The following is a 19949-nucleotide window of genomic DNA, read 5'->3' as shown; positions in this document are numbered from 1 at the left end:
CTCCTTCGGTTCCACGCTGTCCGTGATGGAGCCGAGGGAGAAGGAAGCCTTGCCGTGGCAGAAGGGGGCCTCGGGGTTTGGCTGCCGCTGCCACAGTAGCAGCAGTGGTGGTGGCAGCGGCCAAAACCAGGGAAACCTGGAAAGCTGGAATGAGACCTTCCCAAGGGTCTAAAACCCGGGAAAGTCCTGCCCAAAAGCGGGAAATGGCAACCCTAAGTGGATAAGATCTGGTGGCACTTCCCCCCCCCCACACACACACCAGCAGATAGCAGTCCACTCAGCCCCCTGAAAATGCTAAACTGGGGGTGAGAGATCTTGGCCTTACGTGGGCAGTGGTAGAGGCTGAAGAGGGATTCCTTGAAAACTAGGTTGAAGGAACCTTTCATGAGTCAGTCTTTCCGCTGAAACTATATAGTTTGCAGAGATAATCACTCCCCTTTTTAAATTTGATTCTCCAGTGAAGGGTGTGTCTGAAAATGTATGCAAGGCATTTTATCTAATAAAAAGAAAGCCTTGTTGAGTACACACATAGAGATGTACCCTATGCTGTTTTATGAATTTCTGTCTGTATTGAAATGGGAAGCATTAAATTTTGATTCTCTTTGGTATACCTGCCACTGAAAACATAGATATCTTAAAATGGAAGAGAAACAGAAATTGTTGTTTCTGTGTGCCTTCAAGTCATTTCTGACTTATGGCAACCATAAGGAGAACCCATCACACAGGTTTCTTGGCAAAATTTGTTCAGAGGGGGGGTGCCTTTGCCTTTCTCTGAGGTTGAAAGAGTATGACTTGCTCAAGATCATCCAGTAGGTTTCCATGACTGAGCAGGGATTTGATTCCTGGTCTCCCAATGTCCTAGTCCAGTGCTCAGACCACTACACCACATCACCAAATAATTAATGGCGTACAGGGACCTGACACCAATAGCAATGAATAAAGATGTAAAGTAACAATACAGAGAGTGCATGAAAATGTTAAAAAAGAAAAGAAAAGAAAGAAAAGAACCTACAGGGAGAACCATTAATCTCCTACAGCATAATATGATACAGATATGGTAAAATATTATTTAGGTATTTTAAGAAATGTTTTAAGGTATTGTCCTAGCTATTTTTAAAGCTAATCTTGTTTTTTCATCTGTTCTAGTACTCATAGGGTGCACCTTCTTTGCTGTTGTGTACGTAATAGTCACAACACCAAGGGCTTCAGATAATACTTCAGTTTCTATTTAGGGTATGTTTCTAAAGAAGGAATACCTTTATTTAGGAATCTCTGTTTATCTAAAGAAAGAATGTCTTTTTAGTTATTTCATTATAAATAGGATTCTGACAGCTAATGCACAAGATGTAACACCATGGGGAGTCTGATTTGAGTTCCCACATGTCACAGCTGTATACACAGACTGAGTTGTTTGTATGGATATCATGCCAAGAGGTTTGGCTACTTCTCTACACATAGATTTGCACTATAGGCAGTGCACACGAGCAGCTGAACACATTTGGTCTTACCTTGGACTTCAGCCCTCATATTGTTTTTTTTGCACTGATCTGAGTTAGAGGAACTTGGATAACATAAAAATATCATAAAATACAGTGTGGTTTAGAGACATGCAGCTGAAAATGGATCAGCTATTACTGTGGATCCACAAAGGTAGTGCTGATGGGGCTTAAGAGACACTTTAATCAGTTAGTATCTTCAGGGTTGTTTTGTAGGATTTTGAACAACTCCATGGAGACCACCCTCTCAAACAACATCTACATTTCAACTGAACTTTCATGCAGAGCTAGAAAACCTTTGAATAGTGCGAACTACTTGATGTTCTGGGCCTCATTCCCACTACAGAATAAACCGTTTTTCAAATTGAATCGATGAAGTGATTTAACATCGAATAGATGTTCGCACTATTCAAGCAGCAATCGAACTGTACCTGTTTCAATTTAATCCACTTTGTGTTTACATTAATCAATGAATCGATTCAACATGGAGTTGTGCCACAGGGCTGACTTTACCACAGGGAACTGATTCAGATCTGCAGCTCATTTGCAATAGCATTGAATCAATTCATTGCAAAAGACACAAGTAATTCAGCGAATCTGGAAGAAGTGCTTTAAATAGATTTAGTGCTGGGGCCCCCTTCACAAACCATATCGGGGAATCAGTGCAAGTACGAACAAGAGCCATTTAAGCCAGTTTAGATCCGCTTGCAAACCAGTTTATTATGTAGTGGGAATCAGGCCCTGATGTACAATTCAGCTCCACGTAGCACATCCAACAATAAGGGGCTGCCAGAATGGTGATCCAAAACATCTGGAGGAACATTTCCCCACTTCTGCTGAATATACTTCCTTGGCTGCAGTTCTCACAGAAGCTGTTGGGAGGAAATGGATCTCCCCCAGCAGTAATATGTTGTGAGGTACCTTTCTTGTAACACAAAGTATTTGGGGTTGGGTTGTCCCTGAATTGAGATACATAAACTTAAGAAAAGTGCTGCTCATACAGAAGATAGAACCTGCTAGACCTAGATTGTTGATATGTATCAACACAGTCACCTGCGTTTTCTGGACTCTCCATAGGAGAGTATCTATGGTCATGGTCAGTCCCAGCATTTTAAAGTTCACCAGTACAACACTGACCCTACTGTTGTAATAGTCAAAATCCAGCACATGTTTATTGCAGTGTAACAGTATTGCTATACCATTAAAAAGTTACTATACTACCATAACTCCTCATTCCACAGAAGTGCATTTGGTTGCTGTCCTGTCTTTTTCTCTGTGAATATGATTACACTATATGCTTTATAAATATTTCCGCCCAAAATCAGATTGCTGCTCTACTTACCAGGAAAATGTTTTATTTTTGTAACCACTTCCAACACCCATTTACTTAGGCTCCTCCTGCATTATTCACACTACCTACAACCAGACTGGTAACTTAGGCAACCTGATTTGATAGAGATTAATCCTGGCTGTGCTTGACATTCAAAAAGATGGCTCCATCCAGTAAATTTAGTGTTTATACAGACATTGTGAGTGGTTTTAATGAGAGTGGGGGAAGAAGGCCAAAAAAAGAAAGAAAGATAAAAGAAGGATGCCTATGTTTGTTTACATATTCCTATTAAATATATTGTTGGCATTCTTTAATTTTGAAGTCCTCTGTTAATTATTTGATATGAACCCAGAAGTCTGCAAAAGCCCCCCCCCCTCCCCAAATTAGGAAACTCTAACATGAAATGAAAGTTCTTTGGTTTCCTGTTTCCTATGAGTCTGCAGTCATATTCTAAATATACAATTGTAGCAGGCCAAGGGCCATATGTTGATCCCTACTGTGTAGTATCAACAGGGAGGAGGAGGAGAGCTTTGCCACATGCAGTCCTTTTCTCTCTGGGAATTTTCTCTCATAGTAATGAAGAGATGAGACTTCAGAGTCAGAGCAGCTGATGTCTGAGTAATGAGCTTGAAATGCTTTATGGTCACTGTTGTACAATACAGGCATATTTCAAAAGCAATCCAAAACAACAATGATCGTGGAATCTTTCTCAGAGGTGCCGCTTATCATATAAATCTCTCTTTAGCCTTTTGGGCTATGGTTATTTCAGGACTAAATAACAGTACAGGGTGAGTATCCTTATCTGAAATGCTTGGGATCAGAAGTGTTTGGGATTTCAGATTTCTTTGGATTTTGGAATATTTTCATATACTGTACATAATAAAATATCTTGGAGATGGGACCCAAGTCTAAACATGAAATTTATTTATGTTTTGTATATACCTTATACACAAAGTTGGAGGGTAATTTTATATGCAATATTTTAGTATTTTTGTGCATGGAACAAAGTTTATGTACAATGAGCCATCAGAAAACAAAGGTGTCACTATCTCAGCAATTTATGTGCACAATTTTGGATTATTTTGTATTTTGGAATTCTGGAAATATAGTACAAACTGGACTATAGTTCATCTCTGGATTCCAGAACATATGGAGCAAGATAAAAGTGGAAGGTAACTTTGAAGACATAGTCAAGCCTCAGCAACAAACAACCCCCAAAGGGGGATTAAACAAGAGAGTTTCCAATTATTCAATAATCGGACTTCTTAAAGTTGGCACCATTTAGCTCCTTCCACCCTGATTGTCCCCCAATGCTCTCTTTTGCAATTTATAAGAATATAAAACAAGAAATGTATTTTTCTTTTGTTTTGTAAGAATAAATACTAGATTCCCACCGAAGCATTTTATAGCCTTCTGCACATCAGTAAATGACACTGGTTTCTCCCCCAGTCAAGAGCACACTGGGGATTTGTTTTCTAACATGTTTTCAGCCAACATGCATGCCCCAGAAGAAACTGTCCACTCAATAGATGCATATTATTTTTGCTGAATACTTATAAACAACATGTAGTACCTATTAATTTCAATAGCTGCTCTTTCTGATGATGAACAAACACACCAATGTTACTTTATGTTTATTTTTACAAGAGAAGGGACATGTTGACTCGTATTGGTCACAAACTGAGGGTGGCTCTTGTGGGCCAGAGTGTAAAAAGCCCCTGACCACTCAAGATAGCTCTGCTGGATAACACTGTGCAGATGCAATGGTGGGAGAGAAGTATAATTGTCACAGCATAGGCCTTCAAAGGAGCTTTAGCCCATGCTCAGTCAGAGACGCTCTGAGTCTTCTGCCATCATTGCTCCAGTCTCCATCCCACTCATTTCATCACTGCCATCTCCCCAGAGGGCTCACTTCACTCACTTCATAGAGGACATTTAGGGACATTTGTGTGCACCCATGGGGCATTTCCCTATTCCAGAGATCAGCCAGGGCTTTGACAGCATCACCTGTCAAAGCAACAGGAAATTCCCCAACAGCTATCAGGATTCCATCTGGATCAATAAGTCTCCTGGAAGTCACTGGCTGCTGACTATTTGGCTGCTATTTTCAAAACCAGGGGTTCCAAAGGCAGCCCCACATAGAACAGATTACAATAATTAATCTATCAGTAATACAGTCAAGGGACACAGTGATGAGATTGTGGGAAGCTGTTATTCTAGGGCCTTTGTTGTTATTGGTGGTACAGATTGAGTCTCCCTTCTCCAGAATTCTGAAATCCAAAAGTCCAGAACCCCAAATTGTCCAAAAAGGGTGGCTGAGATAATGACGTCTACAGATGCTTTGTTTCATGAACAAAATTATTCAAAAGATTGTGTATAAAATTACCTTCAAGCTATGTGCATAAAGTATATACAAAACAAATGACTTTCATATTTATACTTGAGTTCCATCAAGATATTTCATTATGTATATGCAGATATCCAAAATCTGAAAAACTCCAAAATCCAAAACACTGATCTGAAGCATTTTGGATAAGGGAGACTCAACCCGTGAGAGCCAGTGGAGTGGAGTGGTGTGAGCATTGGACTATGACTCTGGAAGCAAGGATTCCAATTCCCTCTCAGCAACTGGATGACCTTGGGCAAGTCACACTCTCTCAGCTTCAGAGGTTGGCAATGGCAAACTCCCTCTGAAGCAACTTGCCAAGAAAACCATTGCAATAAGTTGGAGATGACTTCAAGGCATAACTACAACAATAACACTCAATGTGTATAGTTCTACATTTTGTAATTGAAGTCCCCAAACTGGGCCACAGTGCAGACAGTTATATTGATCCATATTTATCTATCTGCAGGTCTGTGTGCCTGTGTACTATTTATGTCTTTCGTAAAGTGACTGGTTCTTCCTTTCCTGTTCAAGATCAAGCAAGATGTCCCCGAATACTTTGCAGCATATACTATATTGTTATTTGTCAAAATCCATTCCCTTCCCCATCTCTGACACTAGGGAGTTTATCACATGGGAGGATTTTCTCTTAATTTCGAATGAAAAGAAAGTGGGGCCAAAACTAATTCAGCAAATTTATGTGAACTTGAATTGCATTCGAACTGACTTCCCATTGCCTGAAAATAGCTTGCCATTGCCCGAAATTGCATGTGGTAGCCTATCTCAGAATAACGTGAAACCCCATGATTGCGTTCGGACTGACTTCCCATTGCCTGAAATTGTGTGTGGTAGTCTATCATGCAATAACGTTAAACCCCATGATTGCGTTCGGATTGCCATTGGATTATACTTCCAATTTCCCTTTTCTGATAAACTCCTAGGAGGATTTTAGGTAAGTTTGGAGGAAACAAGGGAGGCTGCAAGGGATGGCAGATGTGTGCTAATCAAAAAGTCCCTGAGGTTGAATCCAATGAGCCTTGAGTCTACTAGAACACTTAGCAGGAAAGAAAGAAAAATAATAGAGGGACCTTTGTGCAACAAAAATACGTTATGTCCACACTTCTCTGCCACAATGAGAAAAGCCTCATGCTAACCAGATTTGAGCCACTATAACCAGAGTGACAGGAGTGTGGTGTCCTATGTGCTCATCGATCTTATTGAAGAGGCGGGATAGAAATAATGTATTATTATTATTATTATTATTACTACTACTACTACTATTATCATGAATGAGAGGGAGAATAGTTTTGTTGGATAAAATAATTTGGAAAATCAAGAATACCGACCAATTAAATAACTGGTATGAGAAGCTGTGAGAACCAGTCTGGCATAGTGGCTTGAGTGCTGGACTACAACTCTGGAACCCAGGGTTTGATTCCTGTTCAACCATGCAAGTCACTGGATAGCCATGGGCAAGTCATATGCGCTCAGCCTCAGGAGAATGCAATGGTAAACCTCTCCTGAACAAATAAAACCCCATGATAAATTTGCCATTCAAGTCAGAAATGACTTGAAAGCACACAGTATACAGACACAAGAGAAGCTGTGCTCCTCTGTAGTTCTGAGTACTAAGTAGATTCAAAGAGTCTCTTCCAGTGTTGCTCTTGTTGCAGAGATATTGGGCCCTAAAGGACTCAGAGTGAACCTAGCAAATGGTATGCAGCACACCTCGGTTGCTCTTATGCTGTGCTGTGCAGCAAGCATGAATAGCTATGGCATCATTAATAATGAGCAATGCAGCACTCTTTGCAGTCTCTGTCACCACTGGATATCCATTTGGGGGGATGTAACTGTACAAACATGGATAGAGAAATATGGATGGCATCCCCCCTTTTTCTCTCTCTCTCTCTCTGCAGTGCTACACATGTCAGTTCACTGCTCAGGGCTGCATGGGAGCACACATCTAACCACTTTTTATTTAATGGCAGTGTTCTGCTCCCATCCCCCCCATCAATTTCCAACAAAACTAATTATCTTTCTCCTCTGTGAGGGGCAGATGGGGCACCGCACTGCTGTCACTGCAGCCATTGCTTTGGCTTGTCATATGAACTGGCCTCCCATCATGGCAGATAAGGCCTTAACCACACAGTGCAGCGACTTGAGCATCTGGCGCAGCCACACATGGGAACGTGGCTGCAATGATCCAGGTGCAATTATTATTACCCAAGCAATCAGAAGCAGGAACCAAAGGAGCTAGTTGCCTGTCAGGGTAGAGTCCAACCTTGGCCACAGCCATTTGAGTATCCCCCTGAGCATCTGTCACAGCCACAAATGGGAATGTGGCCACAATTACTCGGGTTTGTTGCTGTTGTTGTTGTGTGGCTTCAAGTTGTTTCTGACTTATGGTGACCCTAAGGCAAACTTATCATGGGTGTTCTTGGCCAGATTTGTCCAGAGGAGGTTAGCCATGGCCTTCTTCCCCTGGGGCTGAGAGCATGTAACTTGCCCAAGGTCACTCGGTGGGTTTCATGCCTGAGCAGGAATCGGATTTGTTCAGGGGAAGTAGACTGAAGGTCATGCTGGCAACTTCTTTTTTTCCATTAGCCTCAAAGGTGCTACAGATCTCTCTCTCTACATACTTGTCCAGAGGAGGTTTGGCCTTGCCTCCCTCTGAGGCGGAGAGTGTGTGACTTGCCCATGGTGGCTTTCATAGCTCGGGAAACAGAAATCATGGGGTCTTTTGATCTGTCCAGAGGGGGTTTGCCCTTGCCTTCCTTGGAGACTGAGAGCATGTGACTTGCCCATGGTGGGTTCCATGGCTGAGCAGAGAGCATTTCAACCTTGGTCTCCAGAGTCCCACCCTCAAAGCAGGCTGCTCCCATGGATTGGGGTAAAACCCTACAACACCAAATGACACCCCAAGCCATCCAAAGAAGGAAGCAAAGCCCCAGAGGGGTAAGAAACAGGATCCCTTAAAGAAAGCAACTCCAAACCCAAGCCCCCCCCCCCTCTAGGGTGAGCTGAGCTGAGCTCCTCCTGTGCCTGCTCTTCCCCAGAGGGCTGCTCTGGGGGGCTCCTTTGTCAGCTGGTTCCCCTCCTCCTCCTCCTGCTGCTGCCTTCCCCCTCCTTCCCTGGCGATGGGGCTGGAGGCAGGCAGGCAGAGGAGGGGCCATTGCCTTTGCAGAAGACTGAGCGGAGGAGCATCCAGGGCTTTGCAGCAGCAGAGGAGCGAGAGAGGCGAAGGCAAGGTCAGGCAGGGGAGGAAGAAGAGGAGGAGGAGGAGGAGGAGGGAAGAAGGGATCGCAGAGAGAGAGAGAGAGAGAGAGAGAGCATCCATGGCTGAGGCTGCCCAGTGAAGCCACCGCCTCATCGCCATGGCCGGGACCGAAGGGGTGGCGGCAGGTAAGGGGAGTTGGCTGGATGGTTGGCTGGGGTCCAGGGAGGTCCTCCACCCCCAAATGGAGGACACTCCTGTTCTTCCCACTCTCTTGCTTCGGTTCTTTCCAGGTTCCAGCGAGCAATCGCTTCCAGTACTGCAGCCCTTTTCCTTCTGCTCAAAGGCATCCCTTTTGTGTGCTCTGTGTGTGTGTGTGTGTTTTAAAAATTGCAAGGCCCTCTGAGTCCCAGGTTGTTGTTGTTCTTGTGTGTGTGTGTATTTTGAGGGGGGGAAGCAGGATATAAAAAAAAATAGTAATCATAGTAATAATAATAATAAATAATAGAAGTAATAATAATAGTAATAAATAGTAATCATGCTAATAAATAATAATAATAATTAGTAATCATAGTAGTGATGATGATGATGAAGATAGGGCAGCCTCAAGGAAAATGGAGGACCTTCTCCAAGGCAAGGGCCAAGCCCTGGCTAGGAATTGCGAAGCCCTGCGTCTTTAGTCCTGCTCCAAAGGGAGGGCATTCCGAAGGAAAAGGGAAGACCTGGCCATTGGAAAGATCAGGACACACCTAGGAATGGACATTCGTGTTTCTGAGCCATGCTCCAAAGGTTAGGAGTTTTTTGTTGGTTGATTTTGGGCATTCCTCCCAGACAGAAGGTGGAAATGGAGGACAGGTCCTGGAAATGGAGGATGTGTCTTGGAAATGGAGGGCAGATCTTGGGGAAAGGAGGGGAGGTCTTGGAAATGGAGGGCAGATCCTGAGAATGGAGGACAGGTCTCGGGAAAGAAGGGCAGGTCCTGGAAATGGAGGACCGGTGTTGGAAAAAGGAGGGCATGCCTTGGAAATGGAGGACAGATCCTGTCAGGCGCCGGCACTCTTTGGCAGGGAAGGTGAAAGAGCTGTGAAACTACAAATCCTGAGATTGGACATGTGTATGGAAGCAACATTACTCTCGGTTTGGCTCTAGGGCTCAACCTGAACACACACCCTTCTCTCTCTCAGAAAAGGTCCAATCCTGGGTTTCTGCATGTGTGGACTCCTCTGCCAGTCCAGCAGCCCCGATCTCTGCTATCCGTGTCAAGCGGCTGCTTTGGGACTCCCCTTGTTCTTGGCAGCGGGCTGCCTCTGCACTGCAGCAAAGGATCCAGCTTGATGCCGCTTTAACTCCACACTGGTTGTGTACTGTATAGACTCATGTATAAGTCTAGAAATTTTAGTCAAAAAACTGATCCCCATAACGTGGGTCGACTTATCCATGGGTCAATGTAACTCCTGTACTTTAACTCTTATCAAAAATAAGAACCATGCCCGGGTGCAAGCTGAGAGTTTAGTCTCTCCTTGGAGTACCTAAAAGAAGTATCAGCCCCTTCTCTCTTATCCATCCGGCTTTTAGGGTGAGCACAAACAGTTATGCCTGTCAAAACTTCTAAAGATCTTTAGCATCGTTTCCTTTGCTTCATCCTTTACATCCCTTGTTACATGCCCCTAAGATTGACCCTTGACTTATTCAGGGGTCATAGCAAAATCCATAATTTTGGCCCCAAAACCTGCCCTCGACTTATACATGAGATTGACTTATAGTTGAGTCTAGACGGTATTTTTGGGAGAGACTTCTCTGACAGAGAAGGCTCGGGTGCCAGAACAGAGCTGTTGAGAAAAAGTGGGGCCGAACCTGGATTTATTTCTGCAGTGCGGATGCAACCTGCTGGAACTTGAGATGGACCTGACACACACATATTTGGACCATCCTTGGAGAGGAGGCTGCTTCCAGTGTGTGTGTGTGTGTGTGTATTTGTGTGTCTGTTTTGTGAGGTGGGTTAGTTTCCCCTTTGCCTTCTGCCCTTCCAGAAGCTTTGCAAAGGAAAGCTTTCCCCATCCAAAGTGAGCTTCCTTTTTCTGCACAGACCTGGACTGCAGCAGATTGGGAAGAGAGCCGGCGGGCGATAGGATCCAGGTGGAAAAACAATGCGGAGGAATCCCAGGCCTCCCTCCTGGGGAGGAGGATGAAGATGATGATGAAGATGCTCTGCAGCTGGGCGGGGCGCTGGACCGAGGCTCAGCCGGGCTGCAGGCAATGCAGCGATTTCCCAGCCCTGGCGGGGCTGCAGCAAAAGTGCTGCTGGTTTTCCCTGGCTTTTTAAATTCTCCCTCTTCCCCCTCTCTGGCAGATCTTTTGCAGAAAGGGCGAGGGAGGGTTCCTCCTCCAGAGGAAGGATGTGTGTGTCAGGTACAGCTGCTGACATGATGGAGGAGAAATGACAGCTATTGTTTGGGAAGCAGAGGAGAGGGAGGCAAACAACATTCTTTCCATTGTTGCTAATGGACAATGGCACATGTTGGGGTTTGGTTGGGTTTGCAGTTTTCTTACCTCCTTTCCAATTTCCCCCAATGGTGGGGTGTTTATTTTACTCCGCCTCTCCGTCAGGATCGAGGCAGCTTACAATAAAATCCATACCATACAAAAGTAATACCAATTATTCCCTCCCTGCCTCCCTCCCTTAAAACTTCATAATAACTAACATTTCAACATTAAAATATTAAACATTAAAAATATCCATTAAAATAATCAGAGATGAGAAAATTTATAGGGTTACAGGGTATTCAATGTCATGATCCATTCCAATGAGTGGCTATTCAGGAAAATATATACTGTGTGTGCATATATATATATATATATATATATATACACACACACACGCACACACACATACACACACACACACACACACTGTGACACTGTATATACTCATGTATAGTGTGCCCGCGCCATACACGGGTGCACCATACACGGGTTCAAGCATACGCTGAAGCCGTGTGGCAATAAAACAAATGGCGCATGTGCCCATGGCGCGCACACACACACACACAGACACACACACACACAGTGTCACGCTGCAAGCACACACACCATTATTTGCAATGGGGCATGAGCATACGCAGAATTTCCCTTATGTAGGGGGATCCAGAACAGAGAAAAACTCACTGTATAAGTCTAGAAATTGACCCATAAACCTGTGTTGACTTATCCAAGGGTCAATGTAAGAACTGTACGTGTAACACTTATTTTAAAAAGGAACCATCCCTTGGGGAAAGGCAAGAGCATAATCTGTCCTGGAACCACTCACCCCATCATCTTAGCAACCTGCCACACTGCAGAATTAATGCAATTTGACATCACTAACTAGAGAAGATGAAATAACTCATAAAACTACAATTCCCAGAATTCCATAGCATTGAGCCATGGCGGTTAAAGAGGTGACAAACTGCATAATTCTGCAGTGTAGATGCAGCCTTAGTTATATCTGACAGTGCAAGCACTTGGTAGTATCTTACGGCAAGAGACAAACTTACAGTCTTTTAAAATTGGACAAGGGAGAATTCTAAATGGTTGGAAGCCTCTAACTCAGCTGCAGGACTGCCTGTTTTTAATAATTCACTCACACCTTTAAGTCAAAGGGTGAGGAACAGATTTTGATGGACATCTGGCCTTCCAGTGATGTAGCAGAGCCAGGTCATGCAGGACTTTTCAATTGGCAGGAGTTATGGCACCATCTGCTTACCTGCCTTGGATTCCTCTATTCCTTTTGAGCTTAGGTACATTTGCCTCAACAGTTGGGGAATAATGGATTTACCCAGCAATGATGCATTTTTATTATATTGTTTGTAATCCAAAGGGATGCCTTGGTCTTGAGTGGGCAAGAGTCATTAAGTCATACACATAAACATCTCTTGGTGGAGATGAATATTAGTAAAACAACCACTTAAATTGTTGGTCTCTCTATGGGATGCCACTCTAGGGACTAAAAGCCTGCACTTAACAATTTACAACTTATATTACTGACTGCCACTACCATGAGTCCTAGCCAGCATAGCCAATGATGAGATATCATGGGAGTTACAGTCCAACCACATGTGGAGGGGCATATATTTTCAGCCATTCCCAATGTGTTTCATTAAAACCAAGTATGTCAACTGTACTTTCTAGTCTCTGTGACATGCACAACTTAAACCCCTTTTTTGTAACACTTAGCAAAGGAGAGAACTTGTCTCACTCAGGAATTTTTTCACACACCCCCTTTTTTTGGCAAGACTGATACATAGAGTTTGCATTTCTGACTTGGGTGAAAATATTGTTGCATCTTGAATATGACTGAGAGGATGCTCTTTCTTCAAAGGTTCTTTGTATCACACCCCTTTTCTTGAATCCCATTAATAACTAGATTGATGGCAGGGGACTGGAAAATGCACTGAAAGCAATCCTAGACCAGACTCAGATGCCCCAAGGCTCTGGTATATGTATAAGGTATATGTCCCCTCAAGCGTTTCCCACAGTAACCTGACAATTCTTAATTTCTGGTGTACAGAGCAGCAGTCTGTTGGGTGTGGCTGGCCTGCACTAGTGTCTGGCACACATCATTTTTGAGTACTAAGATAGTAGAAACTCATAAAGAGCAGTCATGAAGCAACATAGCAAGTGTCATTTGTTTCATGGCTGTGAATTTTGAAGAAAATGGAAAAGCCTGAAGCTTTGAAGACTACCCTTGCATAGTCCTTTATGGCGGTCACAGAGACTTGAGTCTCTAACAGCCACTTCATCTGTATGCAGGATGCAGGTGTGTGGTGTATAACTGAGTCATTTAAATGCAGGACATCTGAAGCAATGGGAAGGATATGAACTGTGAAAATAGAAAAGGTACACTTAGCGATGACTGTTCTGTATGTACAGAAAGGGCGATGGAATTGCTCTCTCTCCCCTGGTTTTTCAATGGCGGGGATGAGAATAGATCTTTTAAATCCCCTTTTCACATACCAGTTTGCATAGGAGTCTTCCCCTGTAAATAGTTTCAACACCAGAGAAGTAACATTGTAGTAATGGGGGAAATGGAAAAGCCAGTTTACTTAGCTGTCATATGATGGATGTTGCATTTTCGTTTTATGTGGTTTTTGAATCTTGTATAAGTTGATGCTAAAATAAATGTACATAGGGAGGTTTCTGTGGTACTCAAAGACATGATTCAGTAGAGTACTCATTTGTCATAACAGAAATGCTGAGCCGTGGCTTATTCTCTTTGACACAGTAAACAGCCCAAATGTTTGAACAAAATATGAAAAATTATGTTGCGTTCAGAAGACTGTGATGAAATCTGTTGCAGTAAGCTTTGCTCCAAAGCCAAAGCATTGCTAAATCACACTGAGGCAGTCAGATGTTGCAGTAGGCACTAGACATTAATTATTTTTATGATCCCTCGTCCTATAGTACTGCAGTCTTTCCAGCAGAACAGACAGCTAAACTGATACACAAGATGCTTCAGATAAAACTAACCCTGCTTCCCACCCATTAGTAACTCATTTGCTTTGAGTGTGGTGTCAGTTTAGGAGATGGCCTTAGTTGTTTGGTGTTCAGTGTGGCAATCTTAGAGTTGAAATATAGTGCTTACCTGACTTGTTATAACAATCCCCCAAAGGAAAGCCTGTTCTCGCTGACCTCTTTAGACCAAAAAATGGTGTGACAGTTCTATTGCTGTGTAATACTCATGGGTGGTCTTTAAGGAAGTGCAATTCAAGGACGTCTGTCTACCACAGCTAGAATATACCTCAGATGTAGCAGCATCCAGTGTAGGATAAGATAATGTTTTACACAGAAGAAATATGTCTGAAAAAGTGGGTTTATATCCATGAAAACTAATGCTAAAATAAAAACCATTTAGTCTTAAAGGTGCTGCAACATTCTCCCCCCCCCCTTTCTCCTTTCTATGCTGAAGAGACTGACACAGCAAAATTAGGACATATATCAGCTTGAAAACTCTTTGGGTGCATTTACACTGTGGAGATAATGTGATTTGACACCAGTGCAACTACAGTGTTGTAGCTCCATCCTGTGGAATCCTGGGACTTGTAGTTTTACAAGGTCTTTAGCTTTCTCTGCCAAAGCAGTGCTGGTGTCTCATCAAACTTCATTAATTCATTTGATTTATTATGGCAAATAGCCAGCATAATACCAAACTTCAAATCCCAGGATTCTGTAGGACAGAGCCATGCCAGTTAAAGTGGTATCAAACTACAGTATTTCTAGGGTAGATACAGCCTTTGTAACTTTCAAGTAGGAATGCACAACCTTTGGGCTGCATGGGCCCCAAGAGATTTTGTATAGTTTCCCATTAGTCCTTTGTAGCCAAATTTATTGCTGATTTTCTGCTGCCACTGCCACATTGGCTGCTACTGTGCATATTAATCAGATGCACAGGCATTGTCCCACCTGCTGTTAAACATCTTTCAGAAACTACTGTACAGCTTCTCAGGATTTGATGTCCATTGCAAGGATTCTTTGGACCCCAAGCTCTGAGCTAAGTTGAGAACATCATCTAAAAGGTGCTCCAGCAGCTGTAAGATTCTCAATGCTATAGGAATTCAGAGCAGAATAGAGGGGAAAGGAGAGCAATGACATGAGTGGAAAAAGTTGTGGGTGTTGGAGGTGGATGGGTGATATTAATTAATTAGAGTGGATTAATTAATCAGATGTGTAAATAAATTGAATTAAATGAACTTTGAAAAGCAATCTGGGGCATGGCATTAACAGTAAATAAATTAGTACATTTATTTATGTATATACTTATGTGTTTATGCATAATTTGTGGCTTCCAATCCTCCATCAAACACTGGTCTTCAAAGCCAAAGCCTCTAATTTAATATACTGGGCTGAGTAAGGACTGGTTCATTCCAGAATGGAATTATATAGGTCTGACTTTTGTCCCAGTAAAATACCTACTTGTTTCCACAGACATTAATTCAGATGTCAAAGACCAATGAATAAGAACTGTCACTGTCCACTATTAAGCCAGCTTTTAAACACAAGCTAAGGTTATTGCTTACAGTAGATTCTTCCCAAGTCATTTCCCCTTGAAAAAGCAGAACACAGCTCAATGAGAAAATCATATTGGTACTTATACCAGCAGAACTAAGGTAGTCATAAGAAGTGAAATTGTACTTTATGGAAGTGATGGCATTAGGGCTTTTACCCTGATTATGATTAGACTGTCAATAAACTATACAACTAGAAAGTAGCTTATAATTCATTTAGCCTGAGTCATCCATCTGTCAAGACAGCTATGCTTTTAGTAAGGCATATAATGCTCTATGTATGTCTCTAAAAGCTGGCCAAGGAAGAAAATCAACACATCTGAAATGTGTTGGAGTAGAGTTCTACAGATACCATAGATTGTTAAAAAACAAATGAAATAGTCTTAGAGCAAATCAGGCCTCACTAATAATAATAATAATAATAATAATAATAATAATAATAATAAATAATTATTTGTATACCGCCCTTCCTATGATCAGGGCGGTGAACAACAATCAAAACAATACAGCGTATCAACAACAAATTAAAACAAAAATTAACATAGACAACAATACAAATACAATACAACTGTTAAAACCAATATTAAAAACCCCCACCAGCCAGCTACCCCTGCTGTTGGGGGGGGGGGGGGGGAACTAGCTGGAACTTATATCAGGGAATGCTGATCGAAACAGGAAGGTTTTCAACTCCTTCCTGAACTGGGCCAGGGAGGTGGCCGAGCGGAGCTCTATGGGCAGCATATTCCAGAGGGTCGGGGCGATGATGGAGTATGACCTCTTTGTTGTGGAGGCTAATCTAGCCCTTGGGACCCTCAGTAGTTGCTGCCCAGATGTGCGGGGTGGAATGTATGGGGAGAGGTGGTCCTCAAGGTATCCTGGGCCCAAGCCATGTAGGGCTTTATAGGTTATAACCAACACCTTGTATTGCGCCCGGAAGCGAATAGGCAGCCAATGTAGATCTTTAAGTACAGGTGTAATATGACTGGCCCTGGAAGTGCCAGTGACCAGTCTGGCTGCCATGTTCTGTACCATCTGTAGCTTCCGGGTGTGGTACAAGGGTTGCCCCATGTAGAGCGCATTGCAGAAATCCAATCGAGAGGTTACCAGAGCATGTACTACCGTTTCAAGGTCTCCCTGGGCCAGATATGGGCGCAGCTGGCGAATAAGCCGAAGCTGATAACAGGTGCTCTTGACCGTCACATTCACCTGAGCCGTGAGGTGAAGCGACGAATCGAGAAGCACCCCCAGACTGTGCACGGAGTCCTTCACAGGAAGCGTGATCCCGTTCAGGACAGGTGGAACCACCGCCATTCCTGGACCAGGGGAACCTATCACAAGTACCTCCGTTTTCTCTGGATTCAGGCTGAGTCGGTTTTCCCTCATCCAGCCCATTACCGACTCCAGACAGGCCACGAGAGGAGAGACGCCATCCTCAGTCACTGCATCAGTCGGAGACATAGAGAAGACTATTTGGGTGTCATCAGCGTACTGATAACCCCGCGCCCCATGTCTCCGGATGATCTCTCCCAGCGGTTTCATGTAAATGTTGAAAAGCATGGGAGACAGAATGGCTCCTTGAAGGACCCCAGTTGTGAAAGCCCTCTTATCGGAGCACACGTCTCCCAGCTGCACCATCTGGAACCTCCCAGAGAGGTAGGAACGGAACCACTGGAGTGCAGTGCCCCCGATTCCCACCTCCGCCGGGCGCTCCAGAAGGATACCATGGTCTATGGTATCGAAAGCCGCTGAGATGTCCAAGAGCACCAACAGGGACATGCTTCCCCTGTCGATGCCCAGACGGAGATCATCGACCAAGGCGACCATGGCCGTCTCAACCCCGTAGCCCGCCCGAAAGCCAGTTTGAAATGGATCCACTAACATCTGAGGCTGAGACGTTGTATGTATCATGAGATGTTGTGACTCCCTGGCAAAGACAATAATGATTGACAAAGTGTAGATTAAAGAATGAGTAGATTAAAGAATGAAATACAGCAATGTAAGAACAAAATGTTAAATCAACAGGGTGAATGCCAATCTTTAATAAGATGTAAAAATCATTTAAATGCTTGGAAATGTTTGTCAGAGTGCAACCCCTGGACAATTTTTCAGACTAGTGAACCATCCAAGCCACAGCCCCTCTGTCATCTTGAACTGAGATTTAGCTTATGGGCCTTCATCAATTCTGTTACCTATTGCAGACAGTTCTTGAGACATCAAAAAGTTGGCTAACACCGGTGGGGTGGGACTACAAGAATCATGTAGTCATTGAGCTCATGCATCAAGAGTGTCACTAGTTCCCTGTCAGCTGTCCTGTGGTACAAGGTGGTACGAAGAGAATCACTAAATCTCATTTTAGGAGAGAAGTTTGATACCTGAAGGACAACAAGTCTGCGCTGAACATGTTTTTGCTACATAGTACTGGATCTATCTATTCTTAGCGATTATTTTTTGGAAATGTGTTCAAATTTCGGGATTTTTCATTTAGAAATATGAGAGAGATAGCATGATGACTGGTTCTTATTATTTTTAATGGTAGGAATCTAGCCGCATGTCAGTATTGTAATATACTTTATCTGGTGCACAAAATTCACCAATGTTGGACCCAACTGTGGTGCTTCAGAAAGTGGTTGATTCAGTCATACTGCCTCATGCTTTAGCTCAAGACTGGAATGTGCGTCAGAAAATCCAAAGCTTTGTGAATCTTCCTGTGGACTTACATGGGGAAAATGAACAAAAGCTGATAAGTTTTTTAAAAAGTTTTGACAGAATTAGGTGAACTTGGCATGCATAGTAATCCTGTATCTATGGTAGGTGGCTTTGCCATTTGATGATATTGTTAAAAGGGATGACTATAACTTTAAAAAAATTATTGCCAGCATTGATTAACATTTGCAGTTCATGAAGCCTGTTAAATTTCAGACAGAGAGGTGTAAGGATTTTGTTTTGTTTCTGAGCAGCCTTTCCAGTTTGCGAGTGTCAACTAGTTCTGAATCTGTGGAAGTTTTTAAAGTGTTAAAGTGTTTAAAAAGTTGTGTGCCCCTGCTATTTTGTGTCTCATTTATATTAGCACAACATGTATTACAGAGGTGTCCATACGTAGGTAACATACGCTATTCCAGACAAATAGGTCCAGGAAGTTTTGTTTGAAAGAATGTGTTAAAATGTGTGTATGTAGATCAGGAGCTTCTGTAGGGGAATACGGGAAGTGGAGATCACCCATGTGACACCCCAGAGGGGAGTATGCCTCCAGTGGGATAGTACACCTGGTGAGACTGACATGGCTGTTGGGCAAGTGAGAAAGGGTGCCACGCTAGACCCTGCCTGACTGGGCCATCCAGAGGCTGCAACACTTCTCTCTGAACAGGTTTTCTGGAGGTGCCATCACCAGTTGCTAACCAGCAGGGGGGCAGGCAAACCAGGCAATGGGAGGAATTTCTGCCCCCCAGCAGCACCAGGTGACACCAATGGCCAGTGATGGGATTCAGTTCTCTCTACCCCACATGTTGGGTGGTGGGTGGGTGAGGATCCTTTTCCCATCCCCAGGCACACTGTACGTTTAAAGGCAATTCTTTTGAAGAAAAAAAAAAGACTGCATGATAAAGGTGTTCCTAAAGAAGCAGCCTGTAACAGTTTAGAAAGATGGGCAATGGTAAGGTTTTACTTTCTGCTTTAAAGGAACTGTTCATGGGTGTTGAATTAAAAGCCAAGGGTGGATTTACTGACATGGAAGCCATTAGACTGCTATTGCAGGTGCATCCAGCAATTATAGAATTACGGGGGATAAAAACCGGTTTGTTTTCTGTTCTGTGCACACCAAATGAAAAGTATCTTTGGCCTGTTACAGACTGCCAAAATAAAGCTGCTTCGGGTCTCTTTGGAGGTATGCTATTTAAATGATGCATGGGTCCTAAGAGTCCGGAGGTCGCGCCAAAGCCACACTCCATTCCTAAGCACTGGAGTGCAGCTTTGGTGCAGCTTCTGGATTCTCAGGATGCATGCATCATTTAAACAGCATACCTCCAAAGAGACCCAAAGCAGCTTTATTTTGGCAGTCTGTAACAGGCCTTCTTTTCCCAAAGTACTACACTTGGAAAGAAAATTGAGGTCTCTGGTAAAATTTACTCCCTCATTAGAAGCAAGAACAATCTGTCACTAAACTACACCCCTTCTTTCTACCTTCACAACTGCTGATTTCCTTTTTTAACTGGCATTCCTAGACTGTCTTGAGTTTATCTCAAAGACATAGCTGTGTTGGTTTGGAAAAACAATATGCAAAGGGATCTTGTGGAACCTTTGAGACTAACCGAAGGAAAGAAGTTGGTAGCATGAGCTTACTTTCTCAGATGCTTGTGCTCATGCTACCAACTTCTTTCCTTCAGTTCGTCTCAAAGATGCTGCAAGATCCCTCTGCCTTTTGAGTTTGTCTGTAACTTCCAGATCTTCAAGATGGACCTAAAGCTTTTGGAGCAATATAGTTCACTTC

At 43.2% G+C, this 19949-nt stretch overlaps 1 protein-coding gene across 3 annotated transcripts in view; it reads left to right on the top strand.

Moving 5' to 3' along the window:
- Nucleotides 1–8401: 8401 nt before the first annotated feature.
- The window catches only part of HSPA12A (heat shock protein family A (Hsp70) member 12A), a 77089-nt gene continuing 65541 nt past the window's right edge, over nt 8402–19949 (top strand). For all 3 annotated transcript variants that reach the window (XM_089510010.1, XM_089510009.1, XM_089510012.1), the window contains exon 1: nt 8402–8614. In XM_089510010.1, coding sequence (XP_089366136.1) covers nt 8587–8614 — 28 coding nt within the window. In that variant the 5' untranslated portion in view covers nt 8402–8586. The remainder of the gene's footprint in view (nt 8615–19949) is intronic.

This window comes from Sceloporus occidentalis, unplaced genomic scaffold (genome assembly GCF_023333645.1).
Source record: "Sceloporus occidentalis isolate IW3139 unplaced genomic scaffold, rSceOcc1.0.p SCAF_2, whole genome shotgun sequence".
In the NCBI taxonomy this organism is placed as follows: domain Eukaryota; kingdom Metazoa; phylum Chordata; class Lepidosauria; order Squamata; family Phrynosomatidae; genus Sceloporus; species Sceloporus occidentalis.
The sequence above is the reverse complement of the archived record's forward strand: the minus strand, read 5'-3'. Positions and strand labels throughout refer to the sequence as shown.